The 23,420-nt window shown below is 42.3% G+C and overlaps 1 protein-coding gene across 1 annotated transcript in view; it reads left to right on the forward strand.

The window, feature by feature from the left end:
* Window positions 1–12: 12 nt before the first annotated feature.
* Window positions 13–23,420, forward strand: part of LOC149428699 (centromere protein I-like) — a gene marked incomplete at its 3' end in the record, with an annotated part of 56,580 nt that continues 33,172 nt past the window's right edge. Inside the window, exons 1-7 of the mRNA XM_089667100.1 lie at window positions 13–30; window positions 3,311–3,359; window positions 5,430–5,476; window positions 10,381–10,470; window positions 13,384–13,494; window positions 18,106–18,249; window positions 21,408–21,528. Coding sequence (XP_089523226.1) covers window positions 10,384–10,470; window positions 13,384–13,494; window positions 18,106–18,249; window positions 21,408–21,528 — 463 coding nt within the window. The remainder of the gene's footprint in view (window positions 31–3,310; window positions 3,360–5,429; window positions 5,477–10,380; window positions 10,471–13,383; window positions 13,495–18,105; window positions 18,250–21,407; window positions 21,529–23,420) is intronic.

The following is a 23,420-nucleotide window of genomic DNA, read 5'->3' on the forward strand; positions in this document are numbered from 1 at the left end:
AGAGATTGTTTGCTCCAAGATGACACATTGGTAAGAACACACATTGTTTGTGAGATTTAAAGGCAGAAAAGAAAACCAAAACCGATTTCCGTTTTACTTTAGGATACGATGTTCATCAAAACCGGTCCTTTGGGCCTTCGCCGCCCCCCTCCTTTTTCTCACACCCCACACCCCCTTTTATTTACACCTCTTTACTTCCCTTTTATGTTCAGCATAATTCTAAAAATACGGCATCCACTCCGACAATCTCAGGCAGCCATAGAGTTCGCCTGTTCTTGGTTTACTGCAACAATGAGAAGACCTAACTTGATGGGAATTTAAAATACATCATTATATTTGATCAGACCGTCTTCTGCTCTATTTAAAGGGTTATCTCACATTTACTGAAAACCTGCCTATGCAGATAAGGGGCGTCTAGATAAAAACAAAATGCAGCTTTAACTAAAGCTGTATAATGCTGTTGTGATAGGTGTAGGGCAGGGGACTCTAAATTGGGGCCCAGGGGCCATTTGTTGCCCTGTGCTTGCTTTTATCTGGCCCTTGGAACTATTTTTCATCCACCAAAAACCAATAATTAGGCATGGTTCCCCCCACTGACACCAATGAAGGGGAAGAATTCCTCCCATTGACCCCAAATATGGGGCATAATTCCTCCCCAGTGAAACCAAAGATTGGGTACAATTCCTCCTAATGACAACAATAGGGCCCAATGACACCAATAATGGGGCACAATTCCTTCCAATGGTGCCAAAGATGGGGCACAATTCCTCCCGATGCGGCACGATTTCCTCCCGATGGCGCCAAAGATGGGGCACGACTTCCTCCCGATGGGGCACGACTTCCTCCCGATGGGGCACGACTTCCTCCCGATGGCTCCAAAGATGGGGCACGATTTCCTCGCGATGGCTCCAAAGATGGGGCACGATTTCCTCGCGATGGCTCCAAAGATGGGGCACGATTTCCTCGCGATTGCTCCAAAGATGATGGGGCACGATTTCCTCGCGATGGCTCCAAAGATGGGGCACGATTTCCTCGCGATGGCTCCAAAGATGGGGCACGATTTCCTCCCGATGGCTCCAAAGATGGGGCACGATTTCCTCCCGATGGGGCACAATTTCCTCCCGATGGCGCCAAAGATGGGGCAAGATTCCTTCCAGTGAGTCCCAATTCCTTCCAATGATGAGGCACAATTCCTCCCACTGATTCCAACTATGGGGCATAGTTCCTCCCAGTGATACCAAAGATGGGGCACAATTCCTTATGACACCAACAATGGGGCCCAATGACACAAATATTGAGACAGAATTCCTCCCAGTGACACAAATAATGGGGCACAGTTTCGCCCAATGACACCAATGATGGCCACAGTTCCTCCCACAGGGCCTTTTCTACTTCCAAAGGCCACAGTCCGACCCCCATTAACTCTGGAGGCCCTTTGTTAAGAAAGTTTAGAGACCCCTAGTGCAGGCCGTTTACATACCTGATGAAGCCTGACACCCAAGATGTTGCTACCTGAGGCCTAGTCATTACTGCTCACCTCCACCATCACAGGAGCGAGCTTTTTCTCTGATTCAAACCCCTCACATGCTTTTTCTCTGCTCTGATGTAGTGTCTCTGAGCCCAGCGTTTGAGATCTCGCTCCTTTTGAAGGAGGAGGTGAACAGTAATGACTAGGCCTCAACTTGGCAAAGTCCTGGGAGTATTCCAGTTAGGCTTCATGAGATATTTAACCCCTTGCCTACCAGGTGCTTTCACCCCTTTCCAGCCCAGGCCAATTTTCAGCTTTCAGTGCTGTCGCACTTTGAATGACAATTGTGCGATCATGCAACACTTTACCAAAACAATTCCTTTTTTTTTTTTTTTCCTTAGTTTCTATTATAAAATTTTGTAAATAAGTAATTTTTCTCCTTCATTGATGTGCTCTGAGGCTGCAGTTATGGGCACTGATAGGCAGCACTGGTGGGCAATGACAGGCATCACTTGTGGGCGTTGAAGGGCAGCACTCATATATGGCACTGACTGGCAGCTCTGGTGGACACTGACAGGTGGCATTGATGTGCACTATTAGGCACTGACAGGTGGCATTGATGGGCACTATTAGGCACTGACAGGTGGCATTGATGGGCACTATTAGGCACTGACAGGTGGCATTGATGGGCACTATTAGGCACTGACAGGTGGCATTGATGGGCACTGACAGGTGGCACTGAAGTGGCTACACTGATCATTAGTGCCCTGATGATCAGTGTAGATGTCCCCTCTGAGGAATGCCACTTACTGGCTCTCATGCGCTGTCAGCGTGAGGGGAGGACTGACGATAATCGGCATTTCCTGTTTACATGCGATCAGCTGTGATTGGACACAGCTGATCACATGACAGAGCCTGTGTCATCAGCTCTTTACTGTGATCGGTGATCTGCTGTGTCCCAGGGACACAATGCACCACCAATCGACGTGCACCCCCGGGGGCACGCATGTGCAGTTGGAGTGGGAGGACGTCATATGACGTTCTCCCAGAGTGAGAGAACCGCTGCCCTCCCGTAATTTCGTTATATGGTGGATGGGAGGCAGTTAAAGTGGTTGTAAAGGCTCAAGGTTTTGTAACTTCACGCATTCTATGCATGAAGCTAAAAAACTTTGTGTGCAGCAGTGCCCCCCCCTCCATTACTTACCTGAGCTCCAACGATGTGCACAACAGCCTCGGCTGTCCCGGGTCTCTGCCTCCTCATTGGCTGAGACAGCAAGCGGGAGCTGCTGGCTCCTGCTGCTGTCAATCACAGCCAGTCGGCCAATGAGAAGAGATGGAGGGCAGGGCCAAGCCGCGGGAACAGCCTGCTTGGGTGCCCCCATAGAAAGTTGCTTCCTGTGGGGGCACCTGACAGAAAGGAAGAGCCAGGAACACCGGCAGGGGACCTGAGAAGAGGATCCAGGCTGCTCTGTGGAAATCCGCTGCACACAGCAGGTAAGTTATAGACATGTTTTGTTTAAAAAAAAATAATTAGCCTTTTAGTATCGCTTTAAATGGTCTACAGCAAGGTCATTACTTCTCTTTAGTCAAAGCTGCACAGTTTGCTTTTCTCTACAGAAACCCCTTATCTGCATAGGCAGGTGTGTGTTGTGTTTGTTTTTTTTTGTTATTGTTTTTTGTTTTTTTGTTTTTTATGGACAGCTTTTTGTCAACTGTGAAATGCATAAATAAAGAATTAAAAAAAAAAACAAAAAAACAAAACCGCACTTTTTGTAGGGGGGTATCTTACTCCTGGAGAGCTTTCATCTCTTCTATCTGTTTTGTGACATTTTATCTCCGCAGTGCCCATCGTTGTGTCACCTGCTTTATCTGCTAACTGGCAAGGAGCATGGTAAGTCGGCGTTGCACATGTGTTATGATGCAGTTTTCTTTTGTGTTTTTCTTTTTTCCAATTCTAGTTCTTTTATATTTTTTTTTTTTTTTTTATTTATTTTTAAAAGCAGTAGTAAACAGTGTTTTAAAAAAACAAACTGGTCCCCCTGCAGGCTCATGTCATAATTTGCATGCACCGCACAATGACGTCACTCTAGTGGCACGGCTCTCTCCATGGACAGCATGCTGTTTCATTTGGAGCGCAGTGTGCGTGCGCTGGTGACGTCACCGGCTGCTACACGTGTAAATATCTCCTAAATGGTACATGTTTAGGAGATATTTGCTGTATTTACAGGTGAGCCGCCTTATGGGCTTACCTATTCAAGATCGAAAGCGGCCTTTGCTACCGCTTTAAGGGCCGGTTCATACCATAGAAACGAAGTCCAGATGTGTTTCTGCATGCGCATTTTTGGCACGTTCCGGTACGTTTTTGATGCTTTCCTGTTAATTTTTTCTTTTCCCCCTCTTTTGCTTCAGTTTAAGTAGGGACGTGTATTCCAGGGCGTTTTTGGCGCGTTTTTTTATGCTTTTTAAGGTTTTTTTTTTTTTTTTTTTTTTTTCCCTTTTTCTTTTGCTTCAATTTAAGTAGGGACGTGTGTTCCAGGGCGTTTTTGGCGCGTTCCAGTGCGTTTTTGAGGCTTTCGGGTTGTTTTATTTATTTCCCCCCCCCCCCTCTTTGTTTCAATTTAAGCAGGGACATTTGTATTCCAGGGCGTTTTTGGCACATTCCAGTGCGTTTTTTGATGCTTTCTGGGTAATTTTTTTTCCTCTCTTTTGCTTCAATTTGTGTGTGTGTGTGTGTGTGTGTGTGTGTGTGTGTGTGTTTTCTAGGGCGTTTTTTTGGTGTGTGTGGTCCCCCCCCGCCCCTTTCTTTAATTTTAAATAGGGACATGTGTGTTCCAGGGTGTTTTGTTGCTTTTTTAACGCGTTCCAGTAACAGTCCCTCCCCGGGGCTTTTCACTGTTTCCAAAGATTTCTCTTCTTCTATCTATCTATATATATATATATATATAATATATTTACTTCTATAGTTTATTTTTATCAATTAACAAAATAGAACACAACACTTCTATTTCTAAAAGATCTCCTTCATTTACAGCATTTTTCCCACCTGCCTAAAACTTTTGCACAATATGCGTATAATTTTTAACCGCAGATAGGCGAATGACTGCTACACTGCGGCCGGCCAGTTTTTGGAGGGCGTCATATGACATCCTCCCAGAACGCTCCCCCGGGGGCACGCGCCCGGCCATCTGTGTTCGCTGTGTCCTATAGACACAGCTGATCACGTGATGTGGTAAAAGGCCAATCACAGTGGCCTTTACCATGTGATCAGCCGTGTCCAATGACACAGCAGATCACCGGTAAATGCCGTTGCCGGTTATCGGCTGCACTTTCCTCATGCTGTCACAGCGTGAGGAAAGTACTGCCGATAACCGGCAATTGTCAGAGGAGGGATCAGCACCGATCATCAGGGCACTGATTTATCAGTGCCCAGCAGTGCTGCCCACAAGTGCCCATCATTGACAGTCAGTGCCCAGCAGTGCTGCTTATCGGTGGAGCCTCATCAAAGCACATCAGTGAAGGAGACAAATTACCTGTTTGCAAAATGTTATAATAGAAACAAAGAAACTTTTTTTTTTTTTTTTTTTCTGCATCACTTTTTGCAAAGGGAATATTTGCAACGCTAAAGTACATTCGTTTTGCGTTTTTTGGCACACTGACCCAGAAGTTGTAAAAACACAATCCTAATTTTTTTTTTTTTTTTTCTGATACAGAAAATCTCTATACAGATAAAACACTATGTAGATTATTTACTAAAACTGGAGAGTGCAAAATCTGGTGCAGCTCTGCAGAGAAACCAATCGGTTTCCTGGTTTTATTGTCAACGCTTAACTGAAGATAGAAACTGATTGGCTGCCATGCACAGCTGCACCAGATTCTGAATGTGCCCCCCCCCCCATTGCACTACCTTCAGTAAAGGTTTGAACAACTTCTGTATAATCTGGATTTCTATTTTTCTTGACAGTTCGTGCCTACAGAGTCCGTATTCTGCTGGATTTGCAGAGTAGGAAGGTATGACCTGTATTGGTGTCGCTTTGTATCCATTGAATGTTCTGCTTGTAGTACATACTGTTTTTTTTTTTTTTTTTTATTTTTTTTTTTATTATTGTGTTCTATTACCAATGAAATGCATACTCCATGTGCCTAATTTTGAAGGAGATACAGTGGGCATAGAAAAGAATCCCCCCTCCCCCCCCTTAAAATCACATTTTGTTGCTTTGAAGACAGACACAGTTTTTGTTTTATCCAGCAGTGTTTACTCTGTCTTCATTTCAGGCTGCAAAATAAACAAAATGTGATTTGTTTTAACCACTTCATTTCCCACCCCATGTACATAAATGGCCAGACGGGAGCAGTGCAGGGGCGGGTGGCCGTTTATATACGTCATCCCGCTTCCCTGTCTGTGCGCACTCCCTGGGAGCGCGCGGCACCGCGATCCAGTGCCCGATCTGTGTTCAGAACACCGATTGCTGTACAGGACCTCTGTGTGGGGTCAGACGGGAGCAGTGCAGGGGCGGGTGGCCGTTTATATACGTCATCCCGCTTCCCTGTCTGTGCGCGCTCCCTGGGAGCGCGCGGCACCGCGATCCAGTGCCCGATCTGTGTCCAGAACAGCGATTGCTGTACAGGACCTCTGTATGGGGTCCCGATCATGTGATCACTGATCAGCCAATCAGTGATTGGAACGTGAGTGTATTTCTTATGTTTAATTGATGAATACAAGTTTAACCACTTCCCGTCCGGCCCATGTACATAAACAGCCGGACGGGAGCAGTGCAGGAGCGGGTGGCCGTGTACAAATTGCGCCCGCATTTACAGCCTGTGCGCGCTCCCTGGGAGCACCAATCGCTGTGCAGGGCCGCTGTGTGAGGTCCCGATCATGTGATCACTGATCAGCCAATCAGTGATCACATGAACAGTAGTAAACTATGTCACTGACTGACATCATTGCTTACTACATGTGAAATCTGTGAATGGTCACCAAGGTCACATGCTACAAGGCTGTTCACAACACCCTTGTACCATGTGACAAGCTGTGACCAATCACCGCTCACACAGTATTTCTCAGTGGCTGCAAGAATGCAGCCAGAGAGAAGTGATTGATTTTACAGCCTTTATGGGTGTAAAAAGCAATCAGTGTTGAAGGATTTTTTTTTTTTTGTCACCCGCACAAGTAGTACAGTGTCACTATGGTGACACTCTACTGCTGGGGTGACAGTATGTTAAAAAACAAAACAAAACCATAATCTAAAAATTTAAAAATGTTTTTGTTATAACCCAAATTGGTTAATTTTTTTTACTAAAAAGATGGCTGAATACATTTTGGCCAAGATTTATGAAAGATTATTTATTTGCAAATTTTATTTTTTTTTAATGTTTTGGACTTTTTTTCATTTTTATATAGCAAAAAATAAAAATCCCAGTGGTGAATAAATACCACCAAAATAGTTCATCTGTCTCAAAAGAAAAAAAAAATGCTAAAAAAAAATTTTGTAATTCTTTTTGGTTATAAACTAATTTTGGGTTATATATTTTTTTTTACTAAAAAGATAGCTGAATACATTTTGGCCAAGATTTATGAAGAAAGATTATTTATTTTGCAAATTTTATTTTTTTTAAATGTTTTGGACTTTTTCATTTTATATAGCAAAAAAATTAAAATCCCAGTGGTGAATAAATACCACCAAAATAGTTTTTATCTGTCTCAAAAAAAAATGCTAAAAATTTTTTTTTTAATTCTTTTTGGTTATAAACTAATTTTGGGTTATATATTTTTTTACTAAAAAGATAGCTGAATGCATTTTGGCCAAGATTTATGAAAGATTATTTATTTGCAAAATTTTATAAGAAACTTTTTTTTTTTTTCAAAATTTTTTTGAACTTTTTCATTTATATAGCAAAAAAATAAAAATCCCAGTGGTGAATAAATACCACCAAAATAGTTTTTATCTGTCTCAAAAAAAAAATGCTAAAAAAATGTTTTTAATTATTTTTGGTTATAAAACTAATTTTGGGTTATATATATTTTTTTTTTTTTTATTAAAAAGATAGCTGAATACATTTTGCTCAAGATTTATGAAGAAAGATTATTTATTTGCAAAATTTTATAAAACGTGTTTTTTTTTTTTTTTTTTTTTTTTTTTTTTTTCCAACTTTTTTTTTGAACTTTTTCATTTTATATAGCAAAAAAATAAAAATCCCAGTGGTGATTAAATACCACCAAAATAATTCATCTGTCTCAAAAAATAAAAAATGCTAAAAAGATGTTTTTAATTCTTTTTGGTTATAAACTAATTTTGGGTTTATATATATATATATATATATATATATATATATATATATATATATATATATATATATATATATATATATAAATATATATATATAAATTTTTTTTTTTTTTTTTTTTTTTTTTTTTTACTAAAAAGATAGCTGAATACATTTTGGCCAAGATTTATGAAGAAAGATTATTTATTTGCAAAATTTTATAAGAAACTTTTTTTTCAACATTTTTTTTGAACTTTTTCATTTATATAGCCCAGTGGTGAATAAATACCACCAAAATAGTTTATCGGTCTCAAAAAAAAATGCTAAAAAAAATTAATATGGGTACAGTGTTGCATGACCGCGCAATTGTCATTTAAAGTGTGATAGCGCTGAAAGCTGAAAATTGGCCTGGACTGGAAGGGGGTGAAAGTATTTGGACGTGAAGTGGTTAACGGGGGGGTGTCATTCTTTTCTATACCCACTGTACCTCTCTGTTCAGTAACTGTGCTGACTAGGCTGAAGTACTGCCATTCAAACAATGGTTTCTGGTCATTCCTTTTCTCTTTCTGGAGTGCTATGAAGCCCCAGATTTACTGCCCCCCTGCCCCACGTACCTCTTAAAACAGAAGTATCCTCCCCTTCTCGGCAGTGTACTGGACTCCTGGAGTACCCCTCTGGACGATGACCTGTTCTGCCAGCTTGCTTCTGGGTATCAATCCCTGACATATTCAGGAGTTTAGTCATCTCGCCATTGACGAAATTGTATGCTGAGCTGCCTGTGCACGGCTCCGTGTAAAGTGCGGATATGCAACTTTATTGCAGGAGAGACAGTAACACAGCTCAGACCTATTGATTGGCTGCTGGGCTTAAGCACTAGAAGAGTAGATTTAGACATGTCCCTTCCCTCTGATGCCCGATCCGCACTGCGCACGCGCTGCAGAGTCTACTGAGAGGCATTGAAGCGATGCGACGCTTCCTCACTGCCGGTTTTGAACCCCATTTTTGCTGAAAAACATGCCACAACTGTGCACTGCACGCAGTTGCAGGGCATTTGCGGCGCTTCCCCATTGATTAGAATGTGTCGCATTCGGTGGGCTTATTGCCTGCCGATCACAAGTTGAGTCAACTTTGCTGCAGGCGCAAAGCATTGTGGCCACGGCACGTAAACAGCCATGTCCTCTGCCTATTGCAGCAGCGGAATGGGGGCGGCAAAAACTCTGCTCAACCACGCATTTAAGCCACCCTTCAACCGCAAGTCTAGATGAGGCCTTGAGCCGGCCATAGAGGGTTTGAATCTCGATCAATCAACTTCAGCTGTCTTCTCCCAGCAGGCACTGCTCCTCACCCCCCTCAACCCCCAGTTTGCACCATCTATGGCCTGCCTTACAGTGAAGCGTGTTGCCTGCTCCCCAGTATTCAGAAATGTTCGGTGTTCACTATCCTCACCCCCCCCAACCCCCAGATTGGGCCATCTATGGCTTGCCTTACAGAGAAGCATGTTGCCTGCCCCCCAGTATTCAGAAATGTTCGCTGTCCTCACCCCCCCAACCCCCAGATTGAGCCATCTATGGCTTGCCTTACAGAGAAGCATGTTGCCTGCCCCCCAGTATTCAGAAATGTTCACTGTCCTCACCCCCCCCCAACCCCCAGTTTGCACCATCTATGGCCTGGCTTACAGAGAAGCATGATGCCTGCCCCCCAGTATTCAGAAAGGTTCGGTTTTCACTGTCCATGTTGCCTGCTCCCCAGTATTCAGAAATGTTCGCTGTCCTCATTTCCCCCCCCCCCCCCCCCAACCGCCAGTTTACACCATCTATGGCCTGCCTTACAGAGAAGCATGTTGCCTGCTCCCCAGTATTCAGAAATGTTCGCTGTCCTCACCCCCCCCCCCCCCCAACCCCTGGTTTGCACCATCTATGGCCTGCCTTACAGAGTAGCATGTTGCCTGCCCCCCAGTATTCAGAAATGTTCGGTGTTCACTGTCCATGTTGCCTGCTCCCCAGTATTCAGAAATGTTCACTGTCTTCACCCCCCCCCCCAACCCCTGGTTTGCACCATCTATGGCCTGCCTTACAGAGTAGCATGTTGCCTGCCCACCAGTATTCAGAAATGTTCGCTGTCCTCACCCCCCCCAACCCCTGGTTTGCACCATCTATGGCCTGCCTTACAGAGAAGCATGTTGCCTGCCCCCCAGTATTCAGAAATGTTCGCTGTCCTCACCCCCCCCAACCCCTGGTTTGCACCATCTATGGCCTGCCTTACAGAGAAGCATGTTGCCTGCCCCCCAGTTTTCAGAAATGTTCGGTGTTCACTGTCTACAATGGAAATGGGAGAAGGCTCAGGTAAGGTGTGTGTATAAGGGGGTCTTTGTTCTTGGGTTTAGATGCATCAAATCTTGGTGTCTAAAAAAACCTCTCATGGCCCTAATCCCAAGGACCCGGTGGGTACATATGGATAGAGACAACAATTCCAAGCAGCCAGGACCAGGTGATTCGTTCAAGAGGGCTCTAGGTTGAGGAATAAATCCCGGTGAAAGAGGGGATTTGCCGTTGTCACCTTGGCTATTGTTTATCAGTGGAACTGAAACTGTCCTACCCTGAGATAATTAATACGTATGATATTATTTTTTTTTTTTTTTCACTTCACAGGGAATGCAGCCTCACATCCTTGGTCTTCTCTCCCTTTACAAGGTTTACTGCCCTGAACTGGTCTCTGTTAGTTTACCGAGCAGATTTAAGGTAAGCTAGAAATACGGCTTCACACTGAGAAGCCTACATCTGGTTTCTGTAAGGGCCCAGTCCCGCTTGTCGTCCTTCCCTTTTTTTTTTTTTTTTTTTTTTTTTTGGGGCAGGTATTGAATGCCCATAACTGGGTTGTGTGTTACCCAGTTACTAAAATGACATATATTCTTTATTGTGTTTAAATGTAAAACTAAAGGCAAAACTTATTTATTTTTTTTCATTTTGGATAAAGCGAGGGTTATAACCCCTGTCAGTGTGGTGTGGTGTTTTTTTTTTTTTTGTTTTTTTTTTTCTTTTTATGTGTTTTTGTTATTGGTAAAGTATTGACATACATCAGCACTTGTGACATGCAATGCCCAATTAACTGCTTACCGCCTACCCACCGTAGTTTTATTGCGGGTGAGTGGCGCAGGCAGGCCAGACAACGTACTTGCGCATCGCTGGCTTGCTGCTGGGTTTAGGTATGTACGCACCCCCTGCCGACACGGCAATGCCAGTGACTTTAGCTGATTTCCTGTGGCCAAACACACCCTGAGTTCTGTGTCTACAAAAACGCAAAACTCTGTGTACTTTAAACAGCAATCTGTCTGTTTCTTCTCCTTGCAAAGCAGGGAGAAAAAACAGCCAGATAGTAAAGTAAAAGCAGCACATATTATAGTAATATATTGGGCAGCACAGTGGCTAAATGGTGAGCACTTCCGCCTGGCAGTACTCGGGTCGATGGTTCAAATCCCAACCACAGCACCACCTGCCTGGAGTTTGCATGTTTTCCCTGTACCTGTGTGGGTTTCCTCTGGGTACTCCGGTTTCCTTCCACACTCCAAAGACATGCTGGTAGGTGAATTGGCTCCGGTCTAAATTGTCCCTAGTATGTGTATGTATGAATGTGAGTTAGGGATTGTACACCCCTTGAGGGTTAGGGACTGATGTGACTGTTTTTATATATATATATATATATATATGTGTATGTATGTAAAGTGATGCGTAAATTGACGGCGCTATATAAGTACCTTAAATAAATTACGCACATTCCATTTTGTTAGGCTCAGTTAACCTCCGAATTGCCCCTAGATGTTACCCCTTCCCAGTCAGTGTCATCAGTACAGTGTCAGTGTAGTGCAGATGGAGAGATACATGAAAGGAGACTGGGCATGCTAGACACATCCAAAATATTTTGATGAAGGTTTTTTTTTTTTTTTTTTTTGGGCAGGTGTTGCATGCCCAATGCCCATAACTGGTTTGTGTGTTACCCAGTTACTAAAATGACATGTATTCTTTATTGTGTTAAATGTAAAACTAAAGGCAAAACTTATTTTTTTTCATTTTGGATAAAGCGAGGGTTATAACCCCTGTCAGTGTGTGTGTGTGTGTGTTGTGTTTTTTTTTTTTTTTTTCCCCTCATCTGTGTTCCATTGGGAGTTTTCCCTTCACTTACTGTCTCAGAGCCAAAACAGGAAGTGAGAGGAAATTCCTCAAGTCAGTGAATCCTTCGTTGTCCCAGAACTAGAATGTATTGGAAGGTTGGGGTGACCCTCGTGTGGTAGGAGGGCAACCCCAATAGATGAACGAGTGCCACGTCCCTGTATAGAATACTGAGAAGAAGAATGTGGAAATGGCTTTCTTCCAGGACAGCCCCTTGAGACGTAGAGCTCCTCCCTCTGGGTGAGGAAACGCGTAATCCCAACGCCTTAAAGGCGGACCTCCAGGCCTTCCAAGTTTTTAGTGTTTCCTGATCCGGAAGAACACACGGCAGGAGCCTGGGGGGGTCTCTGCACTCTAGGGGCAACTTGGAAGAATGAAATAACTCCCGATGTCAGACTTGCCTCCTCTCCCGACGCGATCCCTCCATGGTGAGTGGAGTAGGGCTGCATTCGGGATGGGCTTCATTCCTCCGTGGAGGAGACCGCCGGTGAGATCACCCGCAGGGGGAACAGGCTGTGTGTCCAGCGGTGAGCTTGGGGCATCCGTTCCCCCGTGAGCCCAGAAAGCCCTCCCTCCCCTTCTCCGGCATAGGCTTCAGTGTTCCGGGGGCGTGTCTATGCGCTCCAAAAGCAGGAGGTCCGGCGCGGTGACGTCATCAGCGGGCGCCTGGGGACGCTGGTTCCAGTCTCCATAGAAGAAGGCGCAGGCATCCGGATCGGGTGGTTGGGGCGGCGTTTGAAACCCAGCAGAGGCTGTGGACCACACCAACGGGACATGAAGGAAGCTGGCTCTTCGCAGCAAGCGGACCCTGGTTCCGGCACCGGCTTCTCTCCGGTATCAAATCAATGTTCCTTTAATAACACATCATCTCTAAAATATATCTTGTATGATGTCGTTGCACAATTCGCCCACAGCTAATATACCTTAGATTGTACGCTCCTCGGGGGCGGGGACTGCTGTGAATAATATATATATAAATCACTGCGTAAATTCATGGCGCTATATAAGTACCATAAATAAATGAATGAGAGCAACCTCCAGAGGTCAGGTATGGGGGTGCAGAACCCGGCCTATCCATTTGTGTACCGAATTTCTGCGCCTAGAAAGTCCATTTCCACTTTCTTCTTCGTCACCAGAACTAGTGTCCCCCATTGGAAGATATCCCCTCTCTTCCTGTTCTGGGGACAGCCCAAAATGTGGGATTTTTCTTTCACGTACAATTTTCCGTGATAAAGAGTAAACGGGTCAGATAGAGAGGGTGATGGGGCCACGCAGCCGTCACTGGAGTGCATGTAGACAGGAAGTGGCTGTAAAGAGATCAGCAGCAAAGGGTTCAAATAAGTATTTTTCCATAAAAATAATGGCATTTGGCAAATGAAATGTCTTTTGGTTAGGGTCTTTTATGTATGGGGGGGGGGAAAGTAATTTTAGAAAATGGCGTTTTTAAAAGCAAGCATGACCTTTATAATACGTCTCAACTTTTTGCAGAGGTTTTTCCAGAAATCGACATTTCTGTTTGCCCGTGAGTGGAAAACCACTGTGAAGAGAAGAGTGGGAGATCCGGAGTGTGACCGCAAACTGACTCAAACTCAGAAAAGAGTGAGTAGCTATTTCTATATAGGTCTGTAGAGCTTTAATACAAGGGAGGATTTTTATATCACCATCATATCACTATAATGGAGTACAGGGGAGGGGGATATACATTACCGTATACATGTCCTATCACTATAATGGAGTACAGGGGAGGGGGATATACATTACTGTATACACGTCCTATCACTATAATGGAGTACAGGGGAGGGGGATATACATTATTGTATACACGTCATATCACTATAATGGGGTACAGGGGAGGGGGGATATACATTACTGTATACATGTCATATCACTATAATGGAGTACAGGGGAGGGGGGATATACATTACTGTGTACATGTCATATCACTATAATGCAGTACAGGGGAGGGGGGATATACATTATTGTATACACGTCATATCACTATAATGGAGTACAGGGGAGGGGGGATATACATTACTGTATACATGTCATATCACTATAATGGAGTACAGGGGAGGGGGATATACATTACTGTATACATGTCATATCACTATAATGGAGTACAGGGGAGGGGGATATACATTATTGTATACATGTCATATCACTATAATGGAGTACAGGGGAGGGGGATATACATTACTGTATACACGTCATATCACTATAATGGAGTACAGGGGAGGGGGATATATATTACTGTATACACGTCATATCACTATAATGGGGTACAGGGGAGGGGGATATACATTACTGTATACATGTCATATCACTATAATGGAGTACAGGGGAGGGGGATATACATTACTGTATACACGTCATATCACTATAATGGGGTACGGGGGAGGGGGGGATATACATTACTGTATACACGTCATATCACTATAATGGTGTACAGGGGAGGGGGATATACATTACTGTATACACGTCATATCACTATAATGGAGTACAGGGGAGGGGGATATACATTACTGTATACACGTCATATCACTATAATGGGGTACGGGGGAGGGGGGATATACATTACTGTATACACGTCATATCACTATAATGGTGTACAGGGGAGGGGGATATACATTACTGTATACATGTCATATCACTATAATGGAGTACAGGGGAGGGGGATATACATTACTGTATACATGTCATACCACTATAATGGGGTACAGGGGAGGGCGGATATACATTACTGTATACACGTCATATCACTATAATGGGGTACAGGGGAGGGGGGATATACATTACTGTATACATGTCATGTCACTATAATGGAGTACAGGGGAGGGGGGGATATACATTACTGTATACATGTCATGTCACTATAATGGAGTACAGGGGAGGGGGATATACATTACTGTATACATATCACTATAATGGAGTACAGGGGAGGGGGATATACATTACTGTATACACGTCATATCACTATAATGGAGTACAGGGGAGGGGGATATACATTACTGTATACATGTCATATCACTATAATGGAGTACAGGGGAGGGGGGATATACATTACTGTATACACGTCATGTCACTATAATGGAGTACAGGGGAGGGGGATATACATTACTGTATACATGTCCTATCACTATAATGGAGTACAGGGGAGGGGGATATACATTACTGTATACATGTCATATCACTATAATGGAGTACAGGGGAGGGGGGATATACATTACTGTATACACGTCATATCACTATAATGGAGTACAGGGGAGGGGGATATACATTACTGTATACATGTCATATCACTATAATGGAGTACAGGGGAGGGGGATATACATTACTGTATACACGTCATATCACTATAATGGGGTACAGGGGAGGGGGGATATACATTACTGTATACATATCACTATAATGGAGTACAGGGGAGGGGGGATATACATTACTGTATACATGTCATGTCACTATAATGGAGTACAGGGGAGGGGGATATACATTACTGTATACATGTCATGTCACTATAATGGAGTACAGGGGAGGGGGATATACATTACTGTATACATGTCATGTCACTATAATGGAGTACAGGGGAGGGGGATATACATTACTGTATACACGTCATATCACTATAATGGAGTACAGGGGAGGGGGGATATACATTACTGTATACACGTCATATCACTATAATGGAGTACAGGGGAGGGGGGATATACATTACTGTATACATATCACTATAATGGAGTACAGGGGAGGGGGATATACATTACTGTATACATGTCATATCACTATAATGGAGTACAGGGGAGGGGGATATACATTACTGTATACATGTCATATCACTATAATGGGGTACAGGGGAGGGGGGATATACATTACTGTATACACGTCATATCACTATAATGGGGTACAGGGGAGGGGGATATACATTACTGTATACAGTTTTATATTTTGGACTCTTTATTCTAAAAAAAAAAAATGTAATTTCATAAGCTTTAAGGGGGCGTGGTTGGGGTCGAGGTTGGGATGGTCCGCGGGTGGGGTTGGAGGCGGGCATGGGCAAGGTTGGGTGGGGCAACTGGTGGAGAGTAAGGTTTGTGCCTGGCTAGTAGGTCTAGACTCTAAATTTTAAGCCCTGCTGTAGATGCTGGCTGGCAGTTCTTTGAAACCGCCTGCTAGCTGTCATGTCATTGACAGCTGAGGCTGTACAGGAGAACTGCTCCTAGCTGCAGCCTCATCTTCAGTTTGTTTACTAAAGCCAGCCAAAGATGGATTGAGTCTCCGCTGGTTCAGCCGGGATTGGTTGAGATTCCATCCATCTATCTGGCTGGTTGTACTGAAGTCGATTCTTCGATTTGACTTCAGTACGCCCAGCTTTTCAAATTTTTTTTTTTTTTTAACCACTTCCAGTCCAGACACTTTCAGCCCCGTCCAGGCCAGCTTTCAGCGCTATCACACTTTGACAATTGCGCAGTCATGCAACACTGTACCCATATGAATTTTTTTTTTTTGTATTTTTCTTGAGACAGATAAAACTTTTATTTTGGTGGTATTTATTCACAGCTGGAATTTTTTGCTATATAAATGAAAGTCCAAAAATTTTGAAAAACTAAGTATTTTTCAAATAAAAAAATTTTGCAAATAATCTTTCTACATAAATCTTGGTCAAAATGTATTCCGCTATCTTTTTAGTAAAAAAATAACCTAAATTGGTTTATAACCAAAAATTATCATTTTAAAAACAAATTTTTGTGTTTTTTATTTTTTTAGATTTTTTTTTTTAATTTTTACATATTGTCACCCCCGGCAGTACAGTGTCACCATAGTGACACTGTACTACTTGTGGGGGGTGATGAAGATTTTATTTTATTTTTTTTTACACTGATTGCTTTTACACCCATAAAGGCTGTAAAAGCAATCATTTCTTCTCCCTGGCTGCAGCCATTGAGAAATACTGTTAGAGCTGTAATTGGTCACAGCTTGTCACATGGTACAAGGCTGTTGTGAATAGCCCTGTACCATGTGATCTCTGTGATCATTCAGATTTCACACGTAGTAAGCAATGATGTTAGAATTGACCTCTTGTTTACTACTGTTCATGTGATCACTGATTGGCCGATCAGTGATCACATGATCGGGACCTCACTCAGAGGTCCCGTACAGCGATCGGTGTTCCACTGTGTCCCAGCGGAGTACGCACAGGCAGGGAAGCGGGACAACGTTTATAAACAACCGCCCGCCCCTGCACTGCCACCGTCTGGCCGTTTATGTACACGGGCTGGACGGGAAGTGGTTAAAACAATCGCATTTTGTTGCTTTTGCAGCCTGAAATGAAGACAGAGTAAACCCTGCTGGATAAAACAAAAACTGTGTCTGTCTTCATTTCAGTCTTCAAAGCAACAAAATGTGATCGGTGTGATGTGTTTTTTTTTTTTTTTTTTTTTTTTTTTTTTTCACTATTTTGGGCCAGTTTTCCTTTTGATAATAAAAAAAAAAATAATCGGGAGCTATCCATTACCATTTACCACCAAACGAAAGCCAAATTTGTCCTGAAAAAAACGCGGTATAATCCACCTGGATGTACAAAGTAGTTCGGTTTTACTAACACATGTCAACGTTGCAAAATTGTGCTTAGGCATTAGGATTTGTATTACCCTTTAGGCGTGAAGGGGTTAACTGAACGGCGGCGCACCTATCTTTTTTTTTTTTTTTTTTCCCCATTAATATAGCGAACACCTATTCAGATTTTAGTTTGTAGCACTCTATCAGTTGATCTCTAGAAATTACCCGCCAACAATTCTGTTGTAAACTTTGTGTAGATCTTTAGTCCGATGTTATAAGCTGAAGGATTTTGAAAAAAAAAAGACACTGCAGTTGATTTACTAAAACTGGAGAGTGCAAAATCTGGTGCAGCTGTGCATGGCAGCCAATCGGCTTCTACCTTCAGCTTGTTCAATGAAGCCTTGACAATAAAACCTGGAAGCTGATTGGTTTCTACCAGATTTTGCACTCTATCATATTTAGTAAATCAGTCCCCTGTGTGGTTTGAGATGAGGTAAAGCCACCTAGATTGGGAAATTCTAGCTAGTGGTAATATTTTCTTCCCACCATGAAAAAAAATAGGAAAAAAATCCCATGCTTTCTGTTGTGACTGGATATCCGATTTTGCAATTTATAATGATTATATTGTGATTTATTTATTTTTTTTGTATTTTGCAGAAGTGGAATAGCAACTTTGATGTTCCTGTGTGCAGTAGCCGTGTTCAGAATGATTCTACTAAAGACGTTGATGCGTATTCATCTTTGCCTTTGGAAGAAGTGAAGACATTTGCTGAGCTGTTGGAAACTATCCTGAATCAAAATGTGAGGAGTTATAGGGCACTTTGTCCAATTTTTTTTTTCATTTTTTTTTCCCCATTCAGGCTTGGCATATGTGTTGTGTGTGTTTTTTTTATTTTTATTTTTTTCCCATTCAGGCTTGGCGTGTGTGTGTGTCTGTTTTTTTGTTTTTTTTGTTTTTTTATAATTATTGCCTAGAGCTAAAATATTTTTATTAATGCTGTAATTGCTGAACTCATGTTCCGTAAACTTTTCTCTTGGCCAGTGACTGAAACGACGGGGTCAACATTAGAATGAACTAATAAAAAGATATAGTGATACTCGTGAGCCAAAATGCGATACTCCCTTAGTGTAAAAAAAATATTTTTGAAATAATTAAATCAAATGAAATGGTGCATCAACACTTTACACAATACTCATTATCTGTGTGAAACATGTGATATATAACAATCAATGTATATATATCCTCGGATATATACACAGGTGTCGCGCTCCATATATAACCGTAATCTTATAAATAATACTGTGACAAAGACTTATTGTGCTACAAAACAGTGCAACATATAGTGCTCAACAAAAATGAATGCTGATTCAACAAAAAGTCCTCTTTATGCTTAAAATATTCAGTGCCAAATTCTGTGCCGTGCCACACTCCCCGTGCTCTAAAGATAGATGTGCGCTCACCTCCTTCTTTAGCCACCCACAGTGGCTAACAGCTCTTTTTGTCCTCTCAGGACTAGGTAGTGATCTTCATATATTATATATATATATATATATATATATATATATATATATATATATATATATATATATATATATATATATCCATCCATGCCATGGATATATTGCCTTTTTCCTGCCACCAGAGGTCTCCCTTTTTCCTCCTTCCACACTGAGCCTCAATGGGTAGTAGGGATGGTTATTAGTAGTATTTTCTTCTCCCTCCTCTCCTCCTTCCGCCTCCGGAGGAGAGGAGGGAGGAGGCGGAAGGAGGAGAGGAGGGAGAAGAAAATACTACTAATAACCATCCCTACTACCCATTGAGGCTCAGTGTGGAAGGAGGAAAAAGGGAGACCTCTGGTGGCAGGAAAAAGGCAATATATCCATGGCATGGATGGATATATATATATATATATATATATATATATATATATATATATATATATATATATATATATATAATATATGAAGATCACTACCTAGTCCTGAGAGGACAAAAAGAGCTGTTAGCCACTGTGGGTGGCTAAAGAAGGAGGTGAGCGCACATCTGTCTTTAGAGCACGGGGAGTGTGGCACGGCACAGAATTTGGCACTGAATATTTTAAGCATAAAGAGGACTTTTTGTTGAATCGGCATTCATTTTTGTTGAGCACTATATGTTGCACTGTTTTTTGTAGCACAATAAGTCTTTGTCACAGTATTATTTATACGATTACTGTTATATATGGAGCGCGACACCTGTGTATATATCTGAGGATATATATACATTGATTAACATTAGAATGAACACTTTCAAAAAGATGTTTAGAAATTGCTGCTCATGTATATCTTTTGAGAGCTTTCCTGTAAAATCTAGTTCATTCCAAAAAAAAAAAAAAAATCTTTGGTTTTCTAAGTTTTTTTTCTTTTTTTTTTTTTTTTTTTTTTTTTTTTTTTTTTTTTTTTTTTTTTTAGCCTAGCCTTATTGGCCTACCCCATATGGAAGAAAAATTATATTTTAAAAATATTCTTCCCAAATATATTGCCATATATTTGAAATGCTACAATTTTGGCCATATTATATATGTATATTGCATGTTGAAATGCATTTTTATTACAAAATATATGAAAATTATTTTTAAAAATACATTTCAAATATACTGTATGTCTATGCAATCTAAAAATTTATATTTGTATTTTTATTTTACAAATATATGTTAAAATGACTTTTATATATTAAAAAAATATGATGAATATATTTAAAAATATATATATTCTGATTTTTTTTTTTAACATCTAAAAAAGTCATTTTAACATATTTTTACATGTATTTGTACATGCATTCCAAAAATGTAGATTTGTATTTTTAAAGACATGCAGTATATTTGAAATGCATTTTTAAAAATCTTTTTCATATATTTTGTAATAAAAATGCATTTCAAGTGTGTGGATAGATAGAGAGATAGATCTATATATATATATATATATATATATATAATCTGGTCTGATAGTCACCATAGTGACACTGTACTACTTGTGGTGGGTGATGAAGGTGGTTTTTGTTTTTTTTTTTTTTTTGTTTTTTTTTTTTTTTTTGCTGATTTGCTTGCTTTTATACCCATAAAGGCTGTAAAAGCAATAATTTCTCCTTCTCTCTGGCTGCATTCTTCCAGCCATTGAGAAATACTGTGAGAGCTGTGATTGGTCACAGCTTGTCACATGGTACAAGGCTGTTGTGAATAGCCCTGTACCATGTGACCTCCTGTGATCATTCACAGATTTCATACGTAGTAAGCAATGATGTCAGGAAGCGACATCTTGTTTACTACTGTTCCTGTGATCACTGATTGGCCAATCAGTGATAACAGGAACAGTCATAATCAGTGATCGCATGAATCGGGACCTCACATAGAGGTCCCGTACAGTGATCAGTGTTTTGCTGTAACTGGAGGACACAGTGGGCTCCGGATCACGGAGCTGCGTGCTCTCAGGGAGTGTGCACAGGCTGTGAATGCGGGCGCCGTTTATAAACAGCAACCCGCTCCTGCACTGCTCCCGTTTATGTACATGGGCTGGACGGGAAGTGGTTAAATTGACAGGACTAATCTGTGTAGCACATAGCCAGTCTGTGGGAGCCAGAATCATTGTTGGTTGGTAGGGGATCAAATACTTTTTTTACTCACTGAACTTCAACTTAATTTATAGCATTTTATATAATTTTTTTTTTTTCTGGATTTGTGGTTGATATTCTGTCTCTATCGTTTTAAAATACATCGATAAAAATGATAGACCATTTCATTGTAAGTGAGCAAACTTACAAAATCTGCAGGAGATCAGATAATTAATTTTCCCCCACTTTATAATCCATTTTTATTTTTGGGTTTCTGATCATTTTAATTTGAGAATTAAAACTGTAACCAGGGTGAGCCTGGAATTTTGTAAATTCTGTCTATTCTAACCGTGTCCTTTCACAAATATTCCAGCTCCCTGCTCAGATGGGCTGTGTACTGCGTCGGCCGCTGCTGCTGAACTACGTCAATTGCCTTAAAGAGGATGACGCATTGCTGCGACTAAACTACTGGCTGGCCTTTACTTTACATGAAGGTATAATTAGTACTTTTATCTTGATGGGTTCCCAAAAGGCGTTGGCCTTCTGTTACCTTTTAGTCATTTATAAAAGTCGATCTCTACTGTACCTCCTTTATTGTCAAGCTGAACTGAAGTTGCTGACCATCACCTAGGTCAGTGGTGGGCAACCTTTTTTTTTCAACTGAGCCAAATCTCGCCAAAACCACAATTGAAATTTATTTTGAGAGCCACATTTTTAAAACTGAAAATACATCCCCCATAGTAATTCATCCCCCATATAGTAATTCATCCCCCATAGTAATTCATCCCCCATAGTAATTCATCCCCCATATAGTAATTCATCCCCCATATAGTAATTCATCCCCCATAGTAATTCATCCCCCATATAGTAATTCATCCCCCATAGTAATTCATCCCCCATAGTAATTCATCCCCCCTATAGTAATTCATCCCCCCTATAGTAATTCATTCCCCATATTGTGTCAATTCACTTACCTTTGCTCCGCGCGTTCCTCTCGCCATGTTCCCGCGCCGTTCCGGTCTTCAGGGCGGACTGTGAGAGGAGAGGAGTTCGTCACGCTGCCCCGCCTACATCCTGGCTGCCCCGCCTACATCCTGACAGCCAATGTTTGCCACGCTCCGCGGGCCGGATTAAAAGGTCCGCCGGGCCGTAGTTTGCCCATTGCTGGGCTAGCTGCAGAGTCCTGACTTTTGGGGCGGCAGCCCGAGAGGAGGGAGGGGAGCGGGCGCCTGGCACACAGAAGAGCCGCATTAGAGTGTGTAAAGAGCCGCATGTGGCTCGCGAGCCGCGGCTTGCCGACCACTGACCTAGGGGGTCTGGTAAGGTTGCATTCACATGGGAATTGGTGTGCGGATGGTTTGCTACGTTCAGCGGTGGCTACACACGGTCTCTGGACACGGCAACATTCCGTGCTATGGAGGCATACAAACGGGCTGATAACCTGCAGCCAATTTTGTGTGCTCCCAAAACTCCACAGAAATGCCGACCGTGGACACGCATTTGCTACATCCAGGGTCCGTATTCGCATGTAGCCGCTTATGTGCCTGCCGTGGACAGCCGCTGCGCTACGGTTTGTGCAACAGACTTGACAGCCACCATCAGGAGGAAGGGGTGTGTGGTGTTGTACTCACAGTGTGGCACATTCACAAAGAGAAGACTTTTCGCCACCATGCTGGAGGGGTTGTGGGGAAAGAGGGACTATGACTCGCATTTTGGTGCGAGTGTTTAAAAATTCAGGGTTATTGCAGGGGCGTGGAAATTTTTTCAAAAAACTACTTGTCTAGGGACTAAATCGGTGTCACAATCAACTTGTCCTGATTAAAAAAACATAAATTTTATTTATTACCGCTTTAACCACTTGCCATCCGGCCGCTGTATATAAACGGCCGGACGGTGGCAGTGCAGGGGCGGGTTGCCGTTCATAAACGGCACCCACCATTTTGGATTGTGCACGCTCCCTGGGAGCCGTTCATAAATAGCGCCTGCCATTTTGGATTGTGCGCGCTCCCTGGGAGCACGCGGCACCGCGACCCGGTGCCCACTGTGTCCTCCGATCGCTGTACGGGACCTCTGTGTAAGGTCTCGATCATGTGATCACTGATTGGCCAATCGGTGATCACATGAATAGGTGTAAGCAAGATGTCACTTCTGACATCATTGCTTCCTACGAGTGAAAGCTGTGAATGATCACATGGTACAAGGCTATTCACAGCAGCCTTGTACCATGTGACAAGCTGTGACCAATCACAGCTCACACATTATTTCTCAATGGCTGCAGGAATGCAGCCAGAGAGAAGGAGAAATGATTGCTTTACAGCCTTTAGGGGTGTAAAAGCAATCGGTGTAAAATAAATAAATCATGCCCCCCCACAAGTAGTACAGTGTC

This window comes from Staurois parvus, unplaced genomic scaffold (genome assembly GCF_062004578.1).
Source record: "Staurois parvus isolate SC_StPar_1 unplaced genomic scaffold, SC_StPar_1.0 ptg003024l, whole genome shotgun sequence".
NCBI lineage: Eukaryota > Metazoa > Chordata > Amphibia > Anura > Ranidae > Staurois > Staurois parvus.